This window comes from Rhipicephalus microplus, chromosome 1 (assembly GCF_043290135.1).
Source record: "Rhipicephalus microplus isolate Deutch F79 chromosome 1, USDA_Rmic, whole genome shotgun sequence".
NCBI lineage: Eukaryota > Metazoa > Arthropoda > Arachnida > Ixodida > Ixodidae > Rhipicephalus > Rhipicephalus microplus.
The window spans coordinates 64407846-64434276 of record NC_134700.1 but is presented as its reverse complement, the minus strand read 5'-3'; the positions used below and the strand labels follow the sequence as shown (position 1 = coordinate 64434276).

General features: G+C 46.5%; 1 protein-coding gene across 1 annotated transcript in view; it reads right to left on the bottom strand.

Moving 5' to 3' along the window:
- Positions 1–2130: 2130 nt before the first annotated feature.
- Positions 2131–26431, bottom strand: part of LOC119178443 (uncharacterized) — a 36529-nt gene continuing 12228 nt past the window's right edge. The window contains exons 3-11 of the mRNA XM_075866205.1: positions 9658–9829; positions 7407–7598; positions 5349–5510; positions 4781–4860; positions 4382–4462; positions 4012–4092; positions 3619–3699; positions 2801–2960; positions 2131–2225 (exon numbers count right to left, since the gene is read on the bottom strand). Of these exons, the coding sequence (XP_075722320.1) occupies positions 3652–3699; positions 4012–4092; positions 4382–4462; positions 4781–4860; positions 5349–5510; positions 7407–7598; positions 9658–9829 (816 nt within the window). The 3' untranslated portion in view covers positions 2131–2225; positions 2801–2960; positions 3619–3651. The remainder of the gene's footprint in view (positions 2226–2800; positions 2961–3618; positions 3700–4011; positions 4093–4381; positions 4463–4780; positions 4861–5348; positions 5511–7406; positions 7599–9657; positions 9830–26431) is intronic.

The window sequence follows — 26431 nt, the reverse complement described above, 5'->3', positions numbered from 1 at the left end:
TAACGTTACTTGTTCAAGTTTTGCTTCAATAGATTTTAAACGTTCTTCTTTTATTTCTTTTATGTCATCTGCAATTACTTGAAGCTGTTTCATGATCTTGTTCATATCGGGTCCCGCGTTTGTTTCAATGTCGCCACTGAGCAACAGTAATTCCTTGATACAGGTACACATGTCACTCCATAGGGCACAAATCTGCCTAGGGCACGGCAGCACTATTGGGCATAAGTAATTTGAACGAATACATTTGTCATAACGCCTGCTCACCTGCGGTAGATGAACGAACGGGTTGAGGTGTTGCATCCTGGCAGTGCTGCAGTGCCCTATGGCTTGAGTCGAGGGGTGTCCAGTCTTTATACCACTCCAGTCTGCCAGCAGCGCCATCTTCACGTTGTGGCGATCAGCGTCGGCGCTTCTATGTGTCCGCGCCGTCAGACAAAACGACCTGACTGGCTCGAAATTTTTGTCACTTAAGGTCAAAAGAGTTCTTCCTATAATGCCGTGGCTAGCGCGTCCAGCCACGACATCGCAGGAGACTTTCAGTTCTGTGTTTTTTTTTGCAGTGTATTTCGTTTCACAAGGTGTGACATATCTGTTGTATTAGGCCACTTGTGCCTGTGCGCGAACTGTTCTTCTCCCCGCCGCTCGTGTGACGTGAACATTCCTTAGTGGAGATCCTGGGAGTTTCTCTAGTGTTACCCTGTGATAATGCTCATTTTGTCCACGAGGGGGGGGGGGATGATGTGTCGTGGCGCCACCTGTGAGTGGCGCGCGCACTGAGTGCGCCCTAGTGTGTACTCTGTTCAACAGATGTCGTCTGTAACGGCACACACGTGATTGCATGCAGCCAATCGCGTGTGTGCCGTTACAGACGACATCTGTTGAACAGAGTACACACTAGGGCGCACTCAGTGTGCGCGCCACGACAATACAGAATTGTCCACTTGTGGCTTTGAAACCATGAATCCGACGTTCCAACCTGGACAGCATTCAAGACAAAGTTCAGCGAAGTCTTCGGTCGTCCTGCTGTTCGCAAACTTCGTGCGGAGCAGCGCCTTCAGTCAAGATTTCAACGGCCTGGGGAGAATTTCACCAGTTACATAGAGGACGTCATTGACTTGTACAAACGCGTCGATCGAACATAACAGAGATGGACCACATCAAGCATATTTTTAAGGGTATCGACGAGGACGCAATCCAGATGCTCATTTCAAAAAGCCCGGCTACTGTCGTCCAAGTTGCCAAGCTCTGCAAACTCTGCCAAAGCTATGATGAGCTTCGCCGGCAACGCCTCGTCACCCGCCGTGCTGTCCCACATCAGGAATCGATGTCCGGCTTAACTCCCGCGCAAGATCCCGTCCTCCTCTCGCAGATCAAACGTTTCGTACGCAAAGATGTTGTCCACCAACTCTCGCTCGTCTCCGGCCTACCGGAGCGCAGTGCGCCGCTTAGCCCTACACTACAGGCTATTATACAAGATCAAGATTCGGACGTCCTTCCTCCGCAGCTGGTGCTACCGGTCAATGCACCATTGACGTACGCCGAAGCAGTAGCACGACCACAGACGTTTTAAGCGCCGCCTCCACTGCCTGTTCCTGTTCATGCCGCCCAGCCGCCACGACCTCCAGTCCACCGAGTCTTTAATCCATGGCGCACTGCCGACAACCGATCGAAAGGCTTTTTGTGTAGTCTACTCGGACACGTCGCCTGTGCCGCCTCCGCCCACTCCACTCGCGTGAAAACCCACGTCCATATGAGTACGACCACACCCCAGACAACGCAATAACAACCTCAGTACATCCTCAGTACGCCTCCATGAGTACGTTAATATGTCCTCAGAATGTCCTCTTAAGGTACGAGAGTGGCCCTAATCTAGTCCTGTTGTCCGTACACATAACAACCTCAGGGCATACTCAGAATGACACTTCAGGACTTTTTCAGTATCTTTTTAAGACGACCTTTGTGCAGCCAGTTCAGTACTGTAGGCTCTAATATTATGTTTTATTACTACCTATGATTTATTTCTTTTCAACGTATTTACATGCGTCAAAAGAAAAATACCTCTAGAGGTGTGTACGTATACTGCATCAAGCAACAAAGAGGTGCTTGGCTGTGACAATAAAAGAAACAAAGTTTTTTGACAGAAAATAATTTATTCTAGCCTTAATTACAATTGGTGGTCAGAAGAGGTTTTCAGGCATCTGAGTCTGAGTAGTCCGAGGCAACATCTGGAAAAAGAAAGCAATATTCAGACGGAGAACACAGATTTGCAAAGATGCTGTTCTCGGACACTCCTCCGAAAAAAAATGTCAGAATGAAGGCAGTTACAATTTTAATGACACGATTAACACATGCAAAATGAACCTGATGCTGTCTCGTGTCGAACAACGATTCCATGAGTCTCACAGGTCAAATGTGTAAATAAACATGAAGGCCACTATCAACACCTACGCTCAGGCTGTATGCTTGCAGAGTTGCCGAGAACCTGTGACCTCTTCTTGCGGAGCTTTTCACCAGCATGACGAAGCCACACTTTTATGATGTTTTCGACATCGCTTCTCTTAGCGTCTTTGAAGGCCTGCTTCACCACTCTTGGAATACAAAAATTAGCAGATATGATATTTTAGATTTAAAACATTCTTCTTGAATGTTTCACCTGATTACTGAATAGTACTGTATTCCTAGGTATGTTCAACGGTGAGTTTACACAAATACTTGCCATACAGAAATTGTGCTACACTGAGCTGCACCATATCAAGCAGCTGAGGCTTTACTACATCAGATAAAATTATGGCAGACTTACTAAAGATAACCTCTGGTGTATTGAGGTTCATGAATTTTTTCTTTCCCTTTTGTCCTGCCCAGCTGTACTGCACAGGCACTTCATGGCTGAGCAGCAATTCTAGAATTCGTCTTGTGGCTGTGCCAACTGATGAACCTCCAATGCCAGATAACTGGTATAGCTATAAAAGCAAAATATGTTATTAGTAACATGCACCTACTCTACTTCAGCTAATTAATACGTATTCAAAAGAAAGGAACCATACCAACTGTGACTTCATGGTTGCATTGACGGCAAGTTCACTATCAAAGTTTTCAAATTCCTCGACGTCAAGAAATTGGTTCTCCACGACATCGTTGCTGCTTACTTCAGGTGTTTCGTGGCAGATGCGTCTTTGAATTGCATCCAGCTGCCTATCTTGCTCCTCGTTTCTGATTAAAACTGTCTGGAGCATCCGGTTCTCGGATGCTATTCACATGCTAACACATTCTCGGATGCTATCACTTCTAAAACATGCAACATGCATGAATATGTCTGTCCACAGTCTCGGTCAGTCAACACTTAGAGGACATAAAAAGTCAAATTAGGACAGTAGTAATTTAAAAATGTAGTTTAAATAAAAACTCAAGCAACATCCGAATTTCAGCACCTAAGTCTAGGAAATCCATTTGTAGCAACACACGTATCCTGTAGTATATGTAGTGGCTTAATACTACATCTATACCACAAACTTCTTGGTCTTGAGAAGTTGATGCAATTCACTTGCTTTTTCCATTAATCGCTGAAAATCTTATGGTCACACAACATACTGCATAGACATATCGTAGGGCACGCCTTACCACTATGTGCAGATCTCACTGATGGCCAAACACCTAGTGGGTCACTGGTAGGCCTTTGTATTGGACTAATATATCTTGTTCCTGGCCGAAAACAGAGCAGCAGAGGTCAGACACATCTTATAAGGTAAAAAAAGGATAGGATCTGAATTTCTCCAATGCTACGGTAGTTTAATTCTTTTCAATATCGCATTCCATCAATTTACAGCGCAGCACAAAACCCTTATATTAGGGCACCACACTTGATGTACAGTATACAACACAGTTTCGGGTAACATCTATGACACAAACATTTGGCCTAGAAAAGCTTCATCACTCGAAGCTTCTTTCACTAATTACTGAAACGTTTATGGCCCAACAAAAGACTCCCTCGATATATATTGTAGAAATTCTTACCACTCTGTGCTGAGCTTGCTGACTGCATAGCGGATGGTGGCTTGGTTGCAGGCCTTTGTGCTGGACTAACACATCTTGCTTCTGGTCAAAAATGGAAAAGTGCAGTGGAGACAGAAGTTATGCTTAAAGAAAGGCTAGGATCAACATTTCTACGATGCTAAATAAATCCCCAATGAAATTCCACCAGCTTACAGTGGATAACCGCCTCACACGTACCACAGTTGATGAGCAGTACGTGCCACGATTCAGGGTTACAGTTATGATAACATTTTGGCCTAGGGAAGCCTTTTTGATCGCCTTTTTAACTAATTACAGAAACATTTATGGCCCGAGAAAAGACTGCTTAGATATATATTGAAAAAAGCCTTACCACTCTGTGCCGAGCTTGCCGACTGCCAAGTAGACCGTGGCTCGGTGGCCGGCCTTTGTGCTGCACTAACACATCTTGGTTCTGGTCAAAAACGGAAAAGTGCAGTTGAGACAAACATTACACTAGAAGGATAAGATCTGAATTTCTCTGATGCTAATTTATTCCTTAACATAATTTTACCAGCTCCCAAACCATGACCATGCCTTAATGGTCCAGGAACTCAGTCATAGCACCACACATCTTGCACAATATGCTCAGTGGTTTGGGTTCGCAGCTATGCTACAAACTTTTCGGCCTTGAAAAGCTGCATTTAATTCCCTCAAAACTTGTGTCATTAACTACTGATAAGCTCGTGGTCTCCAAACAGAATGCATGGATATATAGTAGCGGTAAACTTACCACTGTGCACCGAGTTTGTTGGCAACAAAGGACAGAGTGGGTCTCTGGTAGACCTGCGTCCGGGCTAATATATCTTGCTCCTGGCCAAAATTAGAGAAGCATTGTGGAGACAGAAGTTAAGGTTCAAGAAAAATGGCTCTAAATTTCTCCAATGCTAATCTCATCTTCGGCAACATAGACAGCTTATCGTAGATAAGTCTTACTGGATGCAAGCTACACTAACAGATATAACAAGGAAACTAAAATTTCTAAAAACTTGCTCAGCTTGTATAAATGTATGCAAAGTCCCAATCCCTACACTTTGTTCCACTCAATTATTAAATATTTTGATGTGCTCCTTGAAGATTTCTTTTAAACATCTGTGTAAGCTGTTTTCTAGTTACTAAGGAGATGGTAAACAGTATTATATTGAAATAAGAAAGATATTATGAAAAAAATATTAATATTTAAATAAGAAAAATATTTTATATACTGAATTCTTAGATGCTCTTATCTAATATTAGTCTTGCACTTCGAAATTCATGTCAAGGTGCACTGGTTATAATTATGCAGAATTATTTTACAGTACTTTTAAGCATGGAAGCAGGTGGTGATGGAAGCTGCTCTTGTGGGAAGTCCATCGTCCTAGATTTTTTTTTGCGTTTCCCCTTTCGGTAACTTTTCTCATGAGCACTGAAGCTAGATGACCCTGATGCCTTGGACAGGTTCAGTCGTGCTTCAGCGTAGGTGTCTGAAAGAGGTAACTTACATGGACAAAATATACAGAACAATTTACTAAAAAGGAAGAGCACTAAGAAGGAGTAACATTTACTTCTATTTTATATTTATCAACCTTTCTTTCTGCCGAAGTTGTATAGCCCAGAGCACAATGTTTTCTTTGTATACTTGCAGAGCCTTTTTTTTTCACCAAGATTACGTAGGACAGAGAAGTGACACTTGAGTGTCGCAAGAATGATTGGTTCCTTACTGTGAACTTCGGAATTAGTCAAGCTTGACACAAAATGAGCTATAGATACCTGCTATAGAAAAGCTCACTGAATGGTATGTGCCTTTTTGCAGAACATGGACAATCTGCAATATATAGATATGTGTATGCGTGCAGGTGTTCTCGTTTACATAACTCAAAACTTCACACAAAAAAACTGCCCGACTCATTTTGTTAAGTGAATTAAGGCAGTGTCTTGTTACGTGAATCAGGGCAGTGAATCAAAGCAGTAGATTAGTTAAAGAGGTCGTGCAACGTTTTCTGGCTGTCCGTTCAATAATATACTCTCGCTCTTTTGACCATACAGGTTGTTTCAATAGCTATAAAAGCACAGAAATCGATTTCATATCAAGCATTAACCTCAGCTCTACAGCCCACGTCATCTTAGTCAGCCATTGGCCCAATCAAAATTCTGCTGACAAAACAATGGGACACGGCGAGGCCTGCTGGGCCATAATTGGCCAAAGCTCGAAAGATCATACCATGCTAATTGTAGTGCGGTGCTGACGGACTTTCCAAAATTTAGTGTTGTAGGTTAAAAATACAGTGGAGGAATATGAAACGTCTCTCTGTAGCGGTGCTTCGTTAAGCTGAAAACATGTTGACCACTTGTGCGTGTTTTGATAAAATTTCAGGCAGTGGCACTGTATGTAAGGCTATAAAGTTACCGCAACTATTTGGATGGCCACTGTGCAGGCATGTTGCGTGCAGTAGTGAGTACATCTGTGTTTTGTGTTGGTGGATATATGTAGTTTTTGCGTGGCTTATTGCGGCATGAATAGTTTCTTGAATATGTCGAGTAAAAAAGAGGTTTTTTTTCTTGCGCTGCAACACCAGTTAAAGTCGTGTCAGAAGAATTACTTCTTGTTTACAACTCTCAAAGATGACGAAAAACCAGGTATATGATGCACTAATACTTGCAAAGATAATATTATTGCTATACAAAATTGCAAAACGAGCATTCTGTGTTCTATCCCTCATATTGCCCTGGATCCAGATGGAGCACAGATCAGCACACCGTTTGTCAGAAACTGCTAGAGCTGGGGTGGGCGCCATTGAGACATCTCTGGAACGCAGTCGGCTTTCAGCACTACTGTAAGCTAAAAAATTGCCGCATTGCTGTATCACTTCCTATCTTTATTCTAATCTGTAGTTCAAAGCAAATAAAGGTTAATAATATACTTGGGATTTTAATTGTTAGATGATGTTGCATGGTTTTAACACTTACCAATGGTGCCACATTGCCATTTTATGAGCACAAAGAGGCTAGAATTTCCAACCAGCCTAACTAAATATAGACAAAACATGGCACTGAAATATTTAAGAATCGGCATGCCCAATGCTTAGTGAAGCAATGAAGACTACAAACGGGCAGCTTTCTTTTCTTTTCACGACCCCTTCAAGTACCATGATCCTTCCTGTGTGTGTGGCTAACCCTTTTACAGCACGATCCATTCTCTTAAAACATTTGTAAACAATAATGACGAACCAATCTGAACAAGTGTTCAATATGACCAACATTTTACCCAATCACATGAGGTCCACAGAATGATGACACCAATTAATAAATTTAGGCAAAGCAAATTTACTGCACTACACAGGCTATGTGAAAGAAAATCACAAAAGAGAGGACACTGTTACCATATTTATGCAGCACAACACAGGGCACCCGGTACCAGTGAGGACCTGGACTTGCTTGAGCTCTAAACAAGCTGCATAAATGCCTCATTTCGGGTGGCCACATGCACTGGCTGTCGCCAACCAGCCAGTTCTTATGAATGATGTCCGTAGCTCCGTCTTCATTAGGGAATTCAACAATGATGTATGCTCCACCTTATAGTGGAAAGGAAGTAATTTATTAGCACATATATTTACAACTTTTTACAGCGTTTGATTCAGTAGAAATATCAGCCGTCATGCAGACACTGCAGAATCAGGGCGTAGATGAAATATATATAAACATTCTAGAAGAAATCTACAGGGGATCAACTGCTACCATAGTGCTTCATAAAGAAAGCAACAGAATACCAATCAAGAAGGGTGTAAGGCAGGGGGACACAATCTTTCCAATGCTATCTACCGCGTGCTTACAGGAGGTTTTCAGAAGCCTAGAATGGGAGCAGTTAGGGATAAGAGTTAATGGAGAGTACCTTAGTAACCTGCGCTTCGCCGATGACATTGCATTGCTGAGTAACCCAGGGGACGAATTGCAACTCATGATAATGGAGTTAGACAAGGAGAGCAGAGAGGTAGGTCTTAAAATTAATCTGCAGAAAACAAAAGTAATCTACAACAACCTCGGAAAAGAGCAGCGCTTCGAGATGGGTAATAGTGCACTTAAAGTTGTAAAAGACTATGTCTACTTAGGGCAGGTAATAACCGCAGACCCGAACCACGAGATTGAAGTAACTAGAAGAATAAGAATGGGGTGGAACACATTCGGCAAGCACTCTCAAATCATGGCAGGTAGATTGCCACTATCCCTCAAGAGGAAGGTATATAACAGCTCTATCTTCCTGGTACTTAGCTACGGAGCAGAAACCTGCAGACTTACAAAGAGGGTTCAGCTTAAATTGAGGACGACGCAGCGAGCAATGGAAAGAAAAATGGTAGGTGTAACCTTAAGCGACAAGAAGAGAGCAGAGTGGATTAGGGGACAAACGGGAGTTAAGGATATCATAGTTGAAATAAAAAAGAGGAAATGGACATGGGCCGGGCATGTAGTGCGTAGACAGGATAACCGCTGGTCACTAAGGGTAACAAACTGGATTCCCAGAGAAGGGAAGCGGGCGGGCTAGAGGGAGACACAAGGTTAGGTGGGCAGATGAGATGAAGAAGTTTGCGGGTATAAATTTGCAGCAGCAAGCACAGGACCGGGTTAACTGACGGAACATGGGAGAGGCGTTTGTCCTGCAATGAACATAGTCAGGCTGATGATGATGATATTTACAAATGCCAAAAAATATAAAAAAGACCTGGTAATCTAAGTGTGTACTACTGCATGTAATAGAGGAAAAACAACAGTCTGTTTCTTCAAGACAGTTCCTATACATTTCTGGGTTACACTGTGAAGTGGCCACGACTGTAGGCTAGTAGATAGCTATGATGCAACAAAAAATCCCAGCATTGCTGATGAACATGGCACTGAATACAGCTCACTCAGGTTCAGGTACTTCCTCCCAATGATACATGGTTCACCAGATGTATATTGGGCAAAGTTCTCTACAATAACAATAGAGCCGTCACTGAGTTTGCAGCAGCTGTTTCTGCGATCTGAAGCAAGGGCAATGCCTTTAGGCAGTACGACTTCCTTGTACTGCGGGCCTCTGCACGTGGCAATGACTGGTCCAGTATCATGCTCTGGCTTGAAGAAGTGGTTGCCTTCAAAACTATCTTGGACCTCTACATAGTGTTCCTGCTCGGAGAGCCTGTTACAAAGCTGCTCAAGAGGGTTTCCTGGTTTTCTCACCAGCTTTTTTCAATTTCGACATGAAATTTTCAAAAGGAAATGCACTCCATGTATCCAGAGGTCCAAGATATTTGACGTCACATGCAAGATGACAGAGGCCATGCACATTATGGGACACATACTCCTTCCCATATGCTCTTATGAATGAAGGAACAAATGATTCAAGACGCTTGCCAGCATACTCAATTTCACTCACATTAGCAGTGGGTGTTGCAAGCACTGTGACTGCTACATGCAGTGCGAGAAAATTCTGATACATGTGCTGAGGTATCAGTGAAGAAAGCACTACTGGACCTCCGTACAACAAGAAAAAACGAAACTCGGTCGGCTTCCATCGGTCCAGCTCTGACAAGCTTCGTGGCCTTCTATTGAAGTCGCATGGTACATACTTGGCAATCTTCAAGTTTCGTTCGGATACCTCACTTCGCACTTTGCTGCCAAATTTTATTTCCTTGGGGCCCCGGAACCACAACACCAGGAGCTTGTGCACCAAACCCAAACAGACAAGGTACATGTAGTCAAGAGGCACATCTTTCACAATGTCTATCGGCAGTTCCTCCAATATGCTATGTCCTGTGTGGTGTCGTTGTTGCGCCTGAGAACGAAAAGTAGCATTACTTCTTCGGCTCGCAGTTAAATCCGGAAAACACACTCTGCCTTGGCGATACTGCCCGCGCACTTCACATCTGGTGCAGCTATATTAGCCTGTGTGAACTACGATTGAAAGAGCGAAGGCTTTGGCAGGCGCATCACATATTAGGGCATGCATGGTTATGGGGATCTCTAATGTGCCTATTGCAAGGCCCGATGTCATCAGATGTTTCAACTCGTCAACAAAGCTCCGCATAAACTCATTTGCATCCTCCGGCTTGCTGTCGCAGTAAAAACAGCCAATGACAAAAGGAGCTTCTTCCTGCAGGTTGATAACACGGCCTAGGATAGTCCAAAACTGCCCTTTCGAGCTTTTTGTCAGCGGTAGTCCATCAATAATAAAACTGAGCCTAAGTTCACTGGGAATCTGTTTATAGTCCCGCAGAGTTTGCCGTAGTCCTTTCTCAAGGCCGAAATGATGGTATTTGCCACCCGCAATATCCGAAATGTTCACCACTTTCCTTGGTGTCTGCAGGAGGGCTCGCGCTGATGAAAAAAGTGAAGAAAAACATTGATGCGGACGCAGCACGTTTAGAAGTGACGTCACTGCAGCATGAGACGAATGCGATTCAATCGCCCATGCTTGCAATATTTCGCGAAAGTCCGAAACAGTCTCCTCTTTGCCACGTGTGTCGTACACAATGCAGTCATCAGTGTTAGAGGCTCCGTTTTGTGGATTCCACACGGGCACCGAGTCAACTTCCCCCGCGTCTGGCCATGCGTCAGACAAAGATGTCGATTATTCGTTAATCATGTCGGGACCAAGCTGCTCCGAAGCGGTACAGTTCACTGCCATGCGTTTGACTGGCGGAGATCCATTCAGAGGAGGGTCGCTCAGAACGTCGAGCACTCTCATAGAACCATCAACCCGGCGACTGACTTCCCTTCTACGCTTACGACTTACAGTCTCAGACATGTCTAATTTTGTTTAACTATATACAAATATACATATAGACACAACTAACAAAGGAAATACGCTTCGTGGACTAACCTTGGCTGTGTGATCCCATCGTGACAATCAATTGCTTGACTCGGAGTGGCTTGGCTACTTGACTATCCAAAACGGCACCGCAAGGTCAATGGTTGCCATCATGGATCAAGTTTGTTATTACGCGATACGTGATAAGGCTTCTTCTTCTAGGAATTGATGGACAATTTTATATTAACAGTGTGCCATAATTAACTGTTTCAATGCCTCATAGAATTATTTACAAGTGTTTTACAAAAAAGAATAATTTGTAAAATTTTAACATAATTAGAGAGAATAAACAAGGCAAAATTATGCCATAATTAACTAGGTAAAACGAACGTTCAAATTAAATAATAATATGCACCTATTTCGAGTAAAACAGTGCGAGAAAAATACGCTTAGCACATTTTTTTTGTCATCCTTAAAAGGTCCATATAAGAACCTTTTCAGGACAAATAGTTATCCTCAGAAGGCATTCGAAACGACGTTTCCGGGTCGTGTCGTCCTCAGTGCGTACGAGGGTCGTAGAGAAATCTGCGAGGACGATCGTACCATTTGAGGACGACCTCAGGTTGTCGGGTGTTGCCTGGGACGTTTCCCTACACTCCAGATCCCGAATTGCACCCTCCTCGACCAATTCACCGACCAGCTTCTGATCGCCGATCTCCTTTTCCACGTCGTCGCTCGCCCTTCCCGATGCGCCGACGCACCTCTCCAATCGACGCAGAAAACTAAATGACGCAGTTACCGAGGCAAGAACTGCGTCCTAGCCGCAAAGCACAATCCATCTTCGTTCGCCGCCGAATGTAATTATAGGCGTTCTTAAAGGTGTACCTGTACTACTTGCCCTTATTGATACTGGTGCCGCCATTTCCGTCATCGCCGAAAAAGTTTGCCGTTCAATCAAAAAAGTGACAACGCCTTACTTGGGTTCGTGTCTTCGTACTGCCACTGCACAGCCTGTGCAGCCTGTGGCCGCGTGTGCCGCCAGACTTGTAATTCAAGGAGTGCCCTACAGAGTGCAGTTCGTAGTACTCATGCACTGTTCTGATGACATTATTATATATATTATTATATATATATATATATATATATATATATATATATATATATATATATATATATATATATATATATATATATATATATATATATATATATATATATATATATATAGGTATGGGATATGGCACAACGGGAGCGTTGTCAACAAGGATAAATATATTTATTTCCCAACAGTTTCCCATCAGGGGATGAGTTATACTGACATGAACTTTCAAACTTCGTTGCTGCCGCGTCCCTCTCGCCTTGAAAGATGTTTGCGAGAGTGAGAGGGAACTAAAAAGGGAAAGAAAAAACAAAAAAAGGGGGAAGAAAAAAGACGAAAAAAAGAACAAGAAAGAAAAGAAAGAAAGTAAAAAAGAGGAAGAACCACTGTCAACACTGAGAACGAAACCAACTGTCCGTGTACGTCCACATACGGTTCGTATCACGTGCTGTTCAGTTCTCGACGTGTGTCGGGCCACCCAAGATTGTCGCCGCGGTGGCGGGAGGGTCCGTGATGGCGTGCGTAAAGAAAGGGTTTCCCCTTAATGGGCGCCCTGCTGTCGGACCGAGGTGCCCTGCTGTCGGATCGTTGTGCAGGGCCTGCAGGAGTTCTGGTCGTAGAGCTGAAGGCACCACAAGGAGGTACTTGGCTCGAAGCGGTGAAAAGTTTTTCTTTTGGAGAAGACCGTTTCGCAGGAAGAAAGAGGCAAGTGCGCGCTTGAACACCTTCGAAACTTCGGTGGTCCTGCCTTTGAGGTATTCTATTAGGGCCTTAAGTTCCGGGTTGGCCCGCTGTCGTTCAGCGAAGTCGTCGGTAGTTATCGTTCCCAAGAAGTAGTCGTCATCCGGGTCGTCGGGTGGTGGTTGGTCGACAGGTGCACGAGAGAGACAGTCGGCCTCGGAGTGTTTCTTGCAGGACTTGTGAACGACGGTAATGTGATATTCTTGAAGTCTCAGGCTCCATCGTGCGAGGCCATCTGAAGGGTCCTTCAAGGTGGCAAGCCAACACAAGACGTGGTGGTCGCTCACAACTTTGAAGGGCCTGCCGTAGAGATAGGGGCGCAATTTGGACTTAGCCCAGATGATGACGAGGCACTCCTTTTCTGTTGTGGAATAATTGGCTTCTGCTTTGGATAGCGATCGGCTGGCGTAACCAATAACCTTTCAAGTCCGTCAGCCCTCTGCACAAGAACGGCGCCAAGACCTACGCTGCTTGCGGCAGTGTGTATTTCTGTCTCGACGAATTCGTCGAAATGAGCAAGTAACGGAGGCGTCTGGAGGCGATGTTTAAGCTCCTGGAAAGCGTGTTCCTGCGGCGTTTCCCACTTGAACTCCACGCCGGCCTTGGTAAGGCTAGTGAGTGGATCGGCGATGCGGGCGAAGTTTTTAACGAACCGCCTATAATAGGTGCACAGGCCCAGAAATCGGCGCACCGCCTTCTTGTCAGTGGGCGGCGGGAAGTCGGAGATGGCGGCTGTTTTCCGTGGATCGGAATGGACTCCAAAATTGGTAATCACGTGCCCCAGAAACAAGAGCTCTTCGTACGCGAATCTGCTCTTTTCTGGCTTCAGTGTGTGTCCGGACGTCTTGATGGCTTGAAGTACAGCTTCAAGGCGGGCGCCGAAGGGGCTCGTCGAAACACGAGGAAAACACGACGACGTCGTCCAAGTACACAAGGCAAGTCTGCCACTTTTATCCTGCCAGTACTGTATCCATAACGCGTTGAAAAGTTGCAGGCGCTGAGAAAAGGCCGAAGGGCATCACCTTAAACTCGAAGAGGCCGTCTGGTGTTATAAACGCCGCCTTCTCTCGGTCTCTTTCGTCGACTTCGATTTGCCAATAGCTAGTCGTGAGGTTCATTGACGAAAAAACTTGGCGTTATGGAGCCGATCAAGTGCGTCGTCTATTCGTGGGAGAGGATACACGTCCTTTCTTGTGATTTTGTTCAGGCGGCAATAATCGACGCAGAAACGTAGGGTCCCATCCTTTTTTTTTTCACTAACACCACGGGGGACGCCCATGGACTCTTGGACGGCTGGATGATGTCATCCCGCAGCATTTCATCAACTTGTCTCTCCATGACCTCACGTTCTCGCGTCGAAACCCTGTGCGGATTCTGACGGAGTGGTCTGGCATTTTCTTCGGTTATGATGCGATGTTTCGTGATTGGGGTCTGCCGAACTTTCGAGGACGATGAAAAGCAATCTTCGTATTGCAGGAGCAGGGCCTTGAGCTGTTCTTGCGTATGGTTCGGAAGTCTGGGATTGACGTCGAAAGCTGTGGGAGGGGCTTGGTTCCTCTGAGCAAGTTCCGCAGAATCGGCGAGGGCGAAAGCACTGGTGGCGTCCACAATTTCTTTGATGTATGCGAGCGTTGTTCCTTTGTTCACATGTTTGTACTCATTGCTGAAAGTCGTGAGCATAACGGTTGCTTTGCCTCCCCGCAGCTCTGCAATTCCTCTTGCGACGCAAACATTTCGGGTGACCAACAGATGCTGACTACCTTCAACAGATGCTGACGCCTTCCAGGTCAGGTGATTTAGGAGCGCCGACTGAAAAAATGACGCTGGAGCGAGGCGGAATGGTGACTTGTTCTTCCAGCACATTCAAGGCATGGTTTCCTGACGGCGTTTGCCGCGGTAGGAATTATTCCGTGGATAACGTTATCGTTTTTGTTCTTAGGTTGATGACTGTACCATGGAGGCATAAGAAGTCCATACCAAGGATGACATCTCTCGAGCAACGCTGTAGGACTACGAAGTCGGTAGGATAAATACGGCCGTTAATGGTGACTCTCGCTGTGCAGATTCCTGCAGGCGTTACGAGATGACCTCGGCTGTGCGGATTTCAGGGCCTTCCCAAGCTGTCCTAACTTTCTTTAACTTCGTGGCGAACGACCCACTGATGATGGAACAGTCGGCTCCAGTATCGACGAGAGCGGTCACACAGTGGCCGTCGATAAGAACGTCGAGGTCGCTAGTTTGCTGTCTTGCGTTTCAGTTAGGGCGCGGCGTCCGGTCATGGCTGCGTCGGCTTGTTCCGCTGCTTCCATGTTGCGTCGTCAGGCGACCTTCGGTAAGTGAGCTTTCGCCGTCAGGACTTTGCCTGGTTGGCGTTGTGTTCGGAAAGCTCCGTCGCGGCGTCGTCGTCGGAGGAGGATCTTCGGTAGTTCGTCGTGCAGGAACCGCACCTCCATTGGTTGCTGCTCTTAGTTTCCCGGATACGTGCTAGGAGACCGGCCCAGCATTGGGCCAGAGCACTGCCGTGGGTGTGGTGACATGCGGCGGCTGGGCGACGGCCGGCGAACGGGAAGGACTTCGTGGTGTCCATTCAGTTCCTGTTAGGTAGTCGGCGGTGTCACGTGGCCGTTCTCCTGGCTGCAGATGCGGTGCATTGACGGTGAAGCCACGATGTCCCATCTGTCGGTACTGGCAACAGCGGTATGTGTGTCCGGCCTCGCCGCAGTGGTAGCAGAGCGGGCGGTGGTCAGGGGTGCGCCAGACGTCAGTCTTCCTCGGCGAACTGCGCTGGGACGCTGGTGAACGGTAGGACGTCGGTGGGGGTGGCGGCGGCGATGGTGTCTGGCGACGGAAGTGCGATGGGGCAGCGTTTTGGCGTGCGCGTGGAGGAGGGGCGTGGCGGCGGGCTGCAGCAGCATAGCTCATGGCTTGCAGCTGAGGCTCTTGAGACTGAGGAACGCCCAGCGATTGCTGGATCTCCTGGCGTACGACGTCCGCGATAGATTCCACGTGAGGCTGCGCTGAAGGAAGTAATCTTCGCAGCTCTTCTTTCACGATCGCTCGGATCGTCTCACGCAAGTCAGTGGTTCCAAGCCCTTGAATGCCGGCGTAGCTTGTAGACGAGAAGCTGCGGTTATATTGCCGTGGGCGCATCTCGAGCGCCTTCTCTATCGTAGATGCTTCTGAAATGAATTCGGCGACCGTCTTTGGTGGGTTTCTGATCAGCCCGGCGAAGAGTTCCTGCTTTACTCCTCGCATGAGCAGACGGACCTTTTTCTCCTCGGACATGTCGGAGTCAGCGTGGCAGAAAAGTTTTATCATGTCTTCCGTGAATAGCGCCACGTTTTCATTTGTCATCTGCATGCGGGTTTCGAGAAGAGCTGCGGCCTTCTCCTTGCGCACCACACTTGCGAAAGTGGTGAGGAACCTGGCGCGAAAGACGTCCCTCGTTGTAAGGCTTCACTCTTGATTCTCAAACTAGGTCAGAGCAGCATCTTCTAAGACGAAATACACATACCGGAGCTTGTGATCGTCTGTCCAGTCATTGAAGGCGGCGACGCGGTCGAACCTTTCGATCCAGCTTTCCGGGTCTTCCAGTGGTGAACCGCGGAAAGTTGGCGGCTCTTTGGGTTGTTGGAGCAGGTGTGGTGCAGGCTGCACGGGGGCGGTCATAGTTGCAGTAGTTGAGGTCGGGATCCGGGCCTGCCTGGCTGCTTTAGCAAGGGGCTCATATTCTGGTTGTAGTCCCCTTTGCCGGTGGCTTGTTCGCTGTTCAGGGTTAGCGTCCGTGTCTTCTTTGCCGCTTGGGCTGGGGTCGCGGTTTGAAGGGGGCGTCCGGAACATCAAAGAAGCAGCACCTCCACCAGATGTCACGGGGTCGTGACGTGGCCGAAGACAGGAGACTTTGTGTTGGAATGTAACTGTTTATTTGGTTGAACCTGTGCCCGGTAAACGGAAAATCCGATTACAGTAGCAGTCTTGGACTGATAGCGGCGAACGGAGCGTCGGCCGTCGATCAACTACTGACAAGCGGCGAAGCGCGTCGGCATTTATACTCTTGCCATCGAATGTTCTAGCGTTATCGCTGGCGGTGGCGTAGGTTCCAGAATAATCGGTACAGTTCGCAGAGTGGGCGTGATCTTATCGAAATGATCTACTAAAGTCCGGAACCTTCTCGAAAACTGCACGTGCGTTTTGTGCTGAGAATTGTGCTGTGCTCCGGGGCGACAACAAAACTTGAGAAATGGAACGTGGCAATATACGTATGCATATACGGTGCTTGACATCAACGTGGACGTTGACGCTGGCGGCGCCGGCGGCACCATCGACGCCGGCGGCAAAATCCAGCCGAGAGTGTCCATATAATTGTTACCGCAATAATAAGCATGACTAAATAAACTGGGTTAAATCCTTAGCAAGCCATGACGTAGATAAACACGACTATGCTTTGTTCTTTTACAATCGGCACATGACTAAATGAACCGGGTTGAATCCTAAACAAGTCCATGTTGAGTGAATTGAAAATCACTAGCCGATTTGGTGACAGGGTATGGTCACATTAGGCCGGCCCAATTAAATTCAATTAAACAGGATTAGAGTAATTTGAAATTTGTACCATCTAACTTTGAGTAAATAGACATTGCCAAGCCATTTGGATGTACGAGTATGGCCACAATAAGGCAATATAAATGAGGCCAGATAAAGCTAATCCACATTAGACTAATCATGAGCTAGTGAATTTTGAGTGAGTTGACATAGTCTAGCCTGTTGTATGCTGGAGTATGGCCTCATTATGACCAATTGATTAAGCTAATCCGAATCAAGCTGATCTTGGGCAAGTATCTTAACAGCCAGTGTAAATTACTTAGCAATTTGAATGACTAGAATAAGACAATAGGTTGTAATCACGTGACGTCAGCTTAGTGGGCGTAGCAGCGAAAAGTGTGCCAGCTATGCTGGTATCCGCAGGGCCACCATTTTGAAGGCCACCATACCGGCGGCCGGCAGCATACCATACCATACGATACCACACCAGTTTTGCAATATGTCATGTGAATGAAACCACCACAAGAGCAGGAAGACCATGAAATGTTAATCATGACATTCATGGCTTGCATATCATGATTGTCATGTTGCCACTAGTCATACAGTCATGTTATGCCATACCAATTTTGGTATAGATACCATTATCGAAACGGCCAGGAATGCTAAATGTCGATGGTGGCTGGACAGATAGATAGATATATAAATAGATATGGATGATGTCACCGAGGTTTGCTAAGAAATTCTTTGCATTTAAAATTTTGGTCTCTCAGTAGATTCGCCTGTTCGTCAACCAAAACGGCTTGACCCTTTGCTTTTTATTCTGTGCGTCTTTAATTCCAAAATTCAACCAGATCCGCAGCACGCACCAATATTGCTCTCGTTTCTTCATTCATACTTATGCGTAATATGGATAAAAAAGCAAATGTTGTGCGTGTCTGAGGCAGAACACAAACATGCCGTTATAGTGTGGCGTATTTATTCATACTATAAAAGTCATACATAAGTAATTCTAAGAAACGTAGCGTTTATTACGCTAAGCTGACAATGCAACGCTTTGCACGAAAAGGGGGGTGTTTTCTGCGCTTTGCTAAGATGATATGGTAGCGGCACCTACCCGCTGCGTGGATTGAGGCACTTTAAAGGGTCCCTGAAACAATTTTTTCACATTCAGTTTCCAGCGCCTCCGTCGCGATGTGGTGTGAGACCACATACGCGTAAATCCCGCCGCCAATTTGGTACCGGCAGTCTGTGCTGCGCGTTCCACAGCCAACCAGATCGGCTGGAAACGATGACGTCAGTGGGGCAGAGCGTGTCGCTTGGTGTAGGGGCGGTTGAAAACGAGTCGCAGCGAGTCGCAGGCCGAGTCGCAGTGATCTGGAGCGATTCGAAGCTTTAAAGCGTTGTAATAAATTACACAGTTTACGCAGAGAGCTCAAATCGATCTCTAAATTACCCTTGGAACTTGGTCTACCGGCCCAATGTGTTTGTAAAAAATTGCCAAAACCGTTTCAGGGTCGCTTTAACGCAGTGCCTCTAGACTTTTATTGACCCACTTTCTCATGCAGAACATCAAATAAATATTACGGATGAAGCTCCTCTTAGTCTATCCATGTCATTGGTCACGCGTAACCGAGAGAAGAAGAGACAAGAATGAAAAGAAAGCATTAGAAATGAATGACCATTTCTCGTCTCATTTCCTAGATGGCGTTACTCTGCCGCTACTTTTAAAGTAACTGTAGTTGGTCCCTGCGGGGCCAGAGTAGCGCAACTGTTTTCCAACGCCGCCAGCGCGGCCAGCAACCTTGCGTTGCGGAGAAGCTGACGCTCAGGCCAATTTTGTGTGCGCTGTTAGAGTCGGAAAGAAGGGCGCTCGCTGATGATGGCATCGAACGCTGACAAGAGGATACGGAAAACAAAACATGGTTTATGTCACTATTTACACATGTTTACAGAAAAGAAGGGATAGTGGTTTCACAACCCACGAGCGTGGTGGTTGAACGTTACATAGTTCAGAGCGACGTCCAGCACTCTGCGGCGTCGTTTTATGCCCTGTCGGGCTCCTCCTCTCCGAGTCGAACACCAATCACGCACACACAGCTGAGGGGGCGAGCATGCACGGTCCACGTGAACACTGCACTGTGGTGGCACCAGCAGGGCTCTTCCTCGTCGTGTGTGTGCAGTTAGTCGAGAGTTCCCACGATCCTGGCCGCATACTTCAAAGGGTCCACCGCACAGCTCGCCCAATTTGCGGGCCCGGCGACACGACGTCTCCTCCTCAGGCCAGCAGGGACAATGCCTGGCGGGCATAGGCAGTCAGCCGGTCGGCTACTTGACTGAGGATTAAAGAAGCGCCGCTCCGCCGTCAGCTCTGTCGCTGGTCACGCCAGCTTTCCCGTTGCCCGATGAGTCGCCGAGTCCATTAGTCACCGCTTCTGCTTGAAGGGACGACAAAAGGGTCCGCATTTGAAAGACGGGAACTCGCCTTTGCTTGCTGTTTGGTCTGGATAATTGCTCAAATCTTCGACAACGTCTGTCAGACTGGGCGCTGAAGGGATTGAGAGCCTTTCCATAGGACCAGCTTACTCACAACGGCGACTGCCCTGATGAATTTCCAGGCCAAACTTAACAGCTCCTCCGCCACCCGGAAAATCTCGGCTGGCCAGCGCTCCCAACCACTGGGCACGAAGAGAATGGTTGGTGACGAGGACGATGGCCTGGCTTTTCTCTCTCCAGCTGCGAACTTGAAACCAACTCCCAAACCAGCTCACAATGATTGACAACAGCAAGGCGAACCACACAACACAATACCATGCTGAAGTCAAGCACATTAGACCCGATTAAAACCCTCCAGGCTTCTCAAGAAACACAAACAAAAGAGAAACCTGTACGCTAAAATTTTCAGGCATGCAATTTGGTGCCACCAAAGTTACGACAATCATGGATGTGGAGATGCTTACCAAAGATGGAACTAATTGCCGTGTAAGAAAAGCACACAAAGGCAAACATAATTTGGCCCCAAATAACAGTAATCCTATTTTTACAAAACTAGCTTTCTCCTACCATCCGCACTACTAAGTTGTAACTTACATTTAACTTCATGACTCATTTCATGAAACACAACCAAATACCTAAATTCCACACAAATGCAGCCTGAACCTACAAAAGGTAACTGGGCGCATTCTCTATTCCCTCAATAACCGAACTGTGTAAACCCTTAAAACGCATCCCTAATCTCAACGTTCGGTATATAACATAATGCTCAGCTAAAGAATTTCACCTGATCCCTGAGCACATACTAAAATCACAAAGGGAAATGCAACTCGTGTACTAACACGCTCATAAACTGAATGTAGTTTCATGTCAGCCCATGTTTTTAAAGGACGCACAAGACTTTGCTATGTGCCCTAGCACGACATCATACTCTCATCCAAGAGCGTTAGCACACCAATCGCACACCTAATTGTAGGCCATTTCCCAGTAACTAACTAAAACACTTACAATGCTTTTTAAAAAAAATCTAGAAAGGAAAACCTGCTGCTACACGAACTAGCCGGGGAGATGACAAAGGAATAATACTTTAAAACCAAAAATAAGCAAACAAATATGCTTCTTAGAAAATTCCTTTGTCACTCTCTCCAGCTTACAGCCGTCCCTCACTCTTCAGTCGCACACGCGGTGGTCGTGGTCTTTGATTCTGAAAACGCGCGAGACAACAACGTGCATGAGCAACAAGCTGAACTGCAGCGTTACGCCTCATTTGCGATTTCGGCCGACTTCTGTCAGTTTGGCAGAGGGGATTCGTGCAACGCGTGGGAAAGAGTGACGGTGTCCTCTTTGGTCTAGCTCCCGAGCGGTGTTTAGCTATTGTGGCCCTTCTTCTAGGACCACGTCGACACTCTTTTCCACGAAAAGCTCTAAATCTCCATCGCGCATTCCGTCGGGAGGACTTGCGCTGTGGCCTACTACGCTTTCGCCGCCGGCGCCTTACTTCCCGCCACAAAGGGCTTTTCGCTGAACTGGCCGATGAGCTCCCCTTATTTCTTTCGTCCGGCTGCCTGCCACCTCTGTACTCCCATTGCTTCGTCGCGCGCGCACGCTTCACTCTTCTACGGCGACGTCTGCGCCCGACTTTTCCTGCACCGTTAAAAAATTGGCCTCGGGTTGCGTCATCGGTAGTTTTAAATCTCAAGGGTGCTTCTGCACCACCTGCCACAGTACTTCGGCACTTTGATTTTCTTGCTCCGTCGCCTTGTCCGGCCGATTCACCTGTGCTAACGCTGTACTCAGGTGCGCCCTGAAACGTTCTGTGGATAGAACGGAAAGATCGGCGCTCTACACGCAATTCCATTCGCGAACCCGCTGTTCCTTTACTTGTTGTCCGGTAGTTCAGACGCATACAAATGAACTTTGACACCGACGCAAAATGCCTAGTTCTGCTTGCTGCGCTAATAGGCTTCGAACCTTTCTCAACATGCGTAGAGCTGCTCGTCTCACTCGCGGCTTTGCGACGTCTCTTTCGTCTGCGCCGCTTTTTGCGGCTCGTTGCCGAGCCTCCCGATCGCATCTCACACTCGTGAACACTCTCACAGCTTTCCTCAGCGGTCGAACTCGCGCAGACTAAATGATTTTCAACAAAATCATCTCTTTCACATTTTAAACCGGCGGACAGTTTAACACACTTCGTAACAATGCAGCTGTTTCCCTCTGAACTATCTCGCTCGCACTTCTGGGAGCTATCGCCAACTGCACTGTTACCGTCACTCTCTACATTCGCTGCTTCTGAGCTTTCTCCGGTGTTCTTGATTACTTCCACATTTGCAAGATCTACCGTTGCGACAAACACACTTGAGGTCTGTACCAGCTTTTCTACAGCTATCCTAGCTGTTTCACTAACAGCTAACTGGCACAGCACCTCATCGCACTCGCTCTGGCCTTCGTCGGCCTCTCTACGCAGCACAGCCTCTTTAGCAGCACTCAAATTTGGTTCTTCATTGAACCTGCTGCTGTCCTCAAACGTGCTAGCCTTCTCTACAACTCTGGGCTGCACCTCCCACTTCTCGTGCGCTACACTTACGGATGACTGAATTTTGCCGTCTCATTGCCTCGTTTTTCTGTTCCAATTGTTCGAGCACCAAGGCGCGTGCTCGATCACGCTCTTTTCTATCCCTTTCCCGTGCCTCTCTTTCGCGTTCCTCTCTTTCGTTTCTGTCTCTCCTTTCTTTTTCTTCTCTTTCTTTTCTATCCCGTATTTCCTTTTCTGCTCTTTCTTTTCTATCCCGTATTTCCCTTTCTTTTTTTTCCCGTTCCTCTTGTTTCCATTCCTCTCGTTTGGGTTCCTCTCGCTCCCGTTCCTCCACTTCCTGTTTTTTAAAAATCTCTACTGCATTTTTAATCTCGTCCTCACTGGCTTTTTGCGAGATCAGCATCCAAATCGCTGTCCTGCCTATTCTTTCCTCTATTTCAATGCCTAGATGCTTACTCACACACAAAAGTTCACCTCTTAGCATTGCCTTCCACGACATGATTGCCGTTGTACTTTGGTCCTGCATCTCACACATAATTAGGTGATCCCTACAACTCACAAAAGGTAATCTCCCTAATCCACATACAATCCAGCTTCTAATAAACTCACACAATTGAAGCCTGGAAAGTCAAAGCAAAGACCAAGCACTCACCACAGCACAGCACCACGTCGCGAAGTCCATCTCACCACTGCCAACCAGTTGTAAGAGATGGGAAGGAAGGAGTTGCAGGTGATGGCTACCCACCGCTGCCATCAGTTGTTACGGGTTGGAAGGAGGAACGCAGGAGGATACGAGAAACAAAACATGGTTTATGTCACTATTTACACATATTTACAGAAAAGAAGAGATAGTGGTTTCACAACCCACAAGCGTGGTGGTTGAACGTTACATAGTTCAGAGCGACGTCCAGCACTCTGCGGCGTCGTTTTATGCCCTGTCGGGCTCCTCCTCTCCGAGTCGAACACCAATCACGCACACACAGGTGAGGGGGCGAGCATGCACGGTCCAGGTGAACACTGCACTGTGGTGGCGCCAGCAGGGCTCTTCCTCGTCGTGTGTGTGCCGTTAGTCGAGAGTTCCCACGATCCTGGCCACATACTTCAAAGGGTCCACCGCACAGCTCGCCCAATTAGCGGGCCCGGCGACACGACGTCTCCTCCTCAGGCCAGCAGGGACAATGCCTGGCGGGCATAGGCAGTCGGCCGGTTGGCTCCTTGACTGAGGATTAAAGAAGCGCCGCTCCGCCGTCAGCTCTGTCGCTGGTCACGCCAGCTTTCCCGTTGCCCGATGAGTCGCCGAGTCCATTAGTCACCGCTTCTGCTTGAAGGGACGACAAAAGGGTGCGCATTTGAAGGACGGGAACTCGCCTTTGCTTGTTGTTTGGTCTGGATAATTGCTCAAATCTTCGACAGCGTCTGTCAGACTGGGCGCCGAAGGGATTGAGAGCCTTTCCATAGGACCAGCTTACTCACAACGGCGACTGCCCAGATGAATTTCTAGGCCAAACTTAACAGCGCCGACGGCGCCGCTACATTGGCGCGAATCATCGCCAGTCAAGTTCAAAGCGAATCGCGCTGGTGTTTGCGTCTTTTCTGAATGCGGTTGATAGATGCGTGCGGGTGACTGTGAACCAGCTCTATGTGCACACCAGGTCTGCAGTCCTGCCATCACTACCGTCGGAATGTTACAATGACTGTGTAAGCTTGTAAAACATGTTTTACCATATGCTGAGTGCTCCTTCGTTTGTGGTGCACACGCTAAAAGATAACTACACTGTTCTTTGTTGTGCATTGATATCTGTTCAAAAGAAGCCGGATTACCTTTCTTTATGCAAAAAAAAAATATATATTTATTCGCCACTGACGTAGCCACAAGGGCGCGGTCGCTGAAGTCGCAGAATTTTACAGCGAAAGCTCTTATTGGATCTCAAGGACCAACTCCGGCACCGTAGATGTTCGCCACCGCCGGTGTCCGTGATCACCATTGCATGACAATAAAAAAACACACACACACAAAAAAAACATACGTGTCTTACTTGGGAATCGGAGCAGAGCCTTTGCGTAGCAGCAGAGTACTCTACCGCAAAGCTTACGGCAAAAGTGCGTGCCGCATTCTACACTGACTTTATGTAGGCAGCATATCGGGTAAGAATTTGCGTTTACGTGTGAAATAAATTGTTTTAGAGCAGTAAAGTAAGAACCGTGTGTCACACAACGGGAATTGTGCAAAAAGCACACCGTAATGCTCTTACGCACTTCAAAAGCCTAAGTCATAACTCTTCTCTGGATTATATTCACCGGGACTAATCGGGCGATTTCATGTACCGTCAAGGTCATCGAGTGTCACATATTTCATCAGCGTAACGTGAATGCTGAATGTTCCATGTTTCCACTCGTTATTCCGTCAAAAAATCTGAAAATTTGCTAAGTGTGAATGTCTCAAGACCAAATAAGTTGACAATATTCGATCTGCACTTTTTGCCACATGCTGAGCAAAAAGGTCGCTCTTTTTTTTTACCGCGCTATTTAGTCAGCACTTACGTTTCACTTTGTTGGCAATCAGGCAGAAAAGCGGCTCTCCAGCACTGCAAAGAGTGCTGAAAGACGCAAGCTAAGCTAATAAGTGAACATGCAACACGGTGAAAAAAAAACATGCCAGGTGTGTCGTCTGCAGAAACAGAGTGACTTCGCCGCATAGCTGGTTGCTAGCCAGGCAAGATGGCGGACCTATGCGCTACTCTAACGGGACCATATACAGTTACCCTTGTTATTTTTAGAGTACTGTATATGGTACTGTTCTTAGAGTACTGCATAGCAGGGGAGTGAAACTTCCTATACCATCCATGGGACGCGATATTCACTCGCAGCGCCGGACGAACGCCTAGTGTTTGGGGGCGGTATCAAAACATGGCGGTGCATTACAGACACGCACTGGGGAACGCCATCTTAATGATGATTGACGATCCGAGAGGTGGGGTTGGGGGGGGGGTGCGATTAAACGCCAGATTCTATTGGGTTGCATTGTCCAAATGAGCAAGTGGAAGATATTCGATGGTGAGCACGCGACATTCTTATTGTTGCGCAACCCACCACATGATAAAAATGACTATAATTGCGTTCTGATTGATGAAAGTTTTCCCATCGACCTATTTCTGCACCACTTATTCCAAGTAAACTTGGTTTCGGTTTACGAGTACACATAAATTAGACAAGAATAAACAGCAGAGTTCGAATTTTTTATTGCTTAAACTTACAATTAATTCAGTACAAACACAACTTGAATACTTTACATTTTTAGTCGCATACAAAAGTGCACCGCATATGCGTGCATGATACTTACAAGGTATAAAGCCAGTGCATAAACAGTCTACACAAAGACAAAAGAAAAACAGTAACAACTATACACTAGTTTACAGCATGTACCCCGATATAAAATTATCCCGTGGGTGGGACAAGATAACACGGCACACCACACACTCAGGATGCAAGAGTAAATGAATGCAAAAACCATAAGGTAGATACCAGAGTTAGACTTACAATTTTTATTCAGCAGGAGGTTTTTTGAAAAAGCTTAAGGAAATATTTACAAAATATTGATGCCACACTAGGGTGTTCCAATAAGATACCACGAAGCGTTTATGAATATCATCGAAAATGCAGCCGCCCCTGCCGAGATTTGATCCCGGGACCTGCGGGTCAGCAGCCGGGCACTTCAGCAACAAGACGACCGTGGCAGGACCCATGGATTTATGAATTCAACGCCTCCTCTATTTGATGAATTCTTCATTGTAACATACCTATATTGTTCAATGAAAGAACAAAACAAAAAAAGAAGCAAATTGTTCACACACATGCCTGCCTCAGAGACAGAAAATAGAAAATGGAGACTTCGAATTATGCATAGAAATACTAAACGTTTCAGCAACTTAGACAGTCAAATAGCTTATCCACCCTCTCTAGAAAATCAGCCAATGGTTTGGCGAATGCCGGCAACACGCCAAAAGAAATGAATACACGAATACATGAATGGCCACTGAGACTAATTTGCTCATCACCTGGCTCGCATATTTAACTTTCATGCTATCGAAAGCCTTCCGGTAAATGTGATTGTCCGTTAGTTTTTTCGCCAATTTGAGTTTGAGAGTATGCGAACTTTCGTATAGTTGCGTAATGAAAGTCCAATCAACAATTTCTTGTCTAATATGGTGCTTGTGCGGGGCTC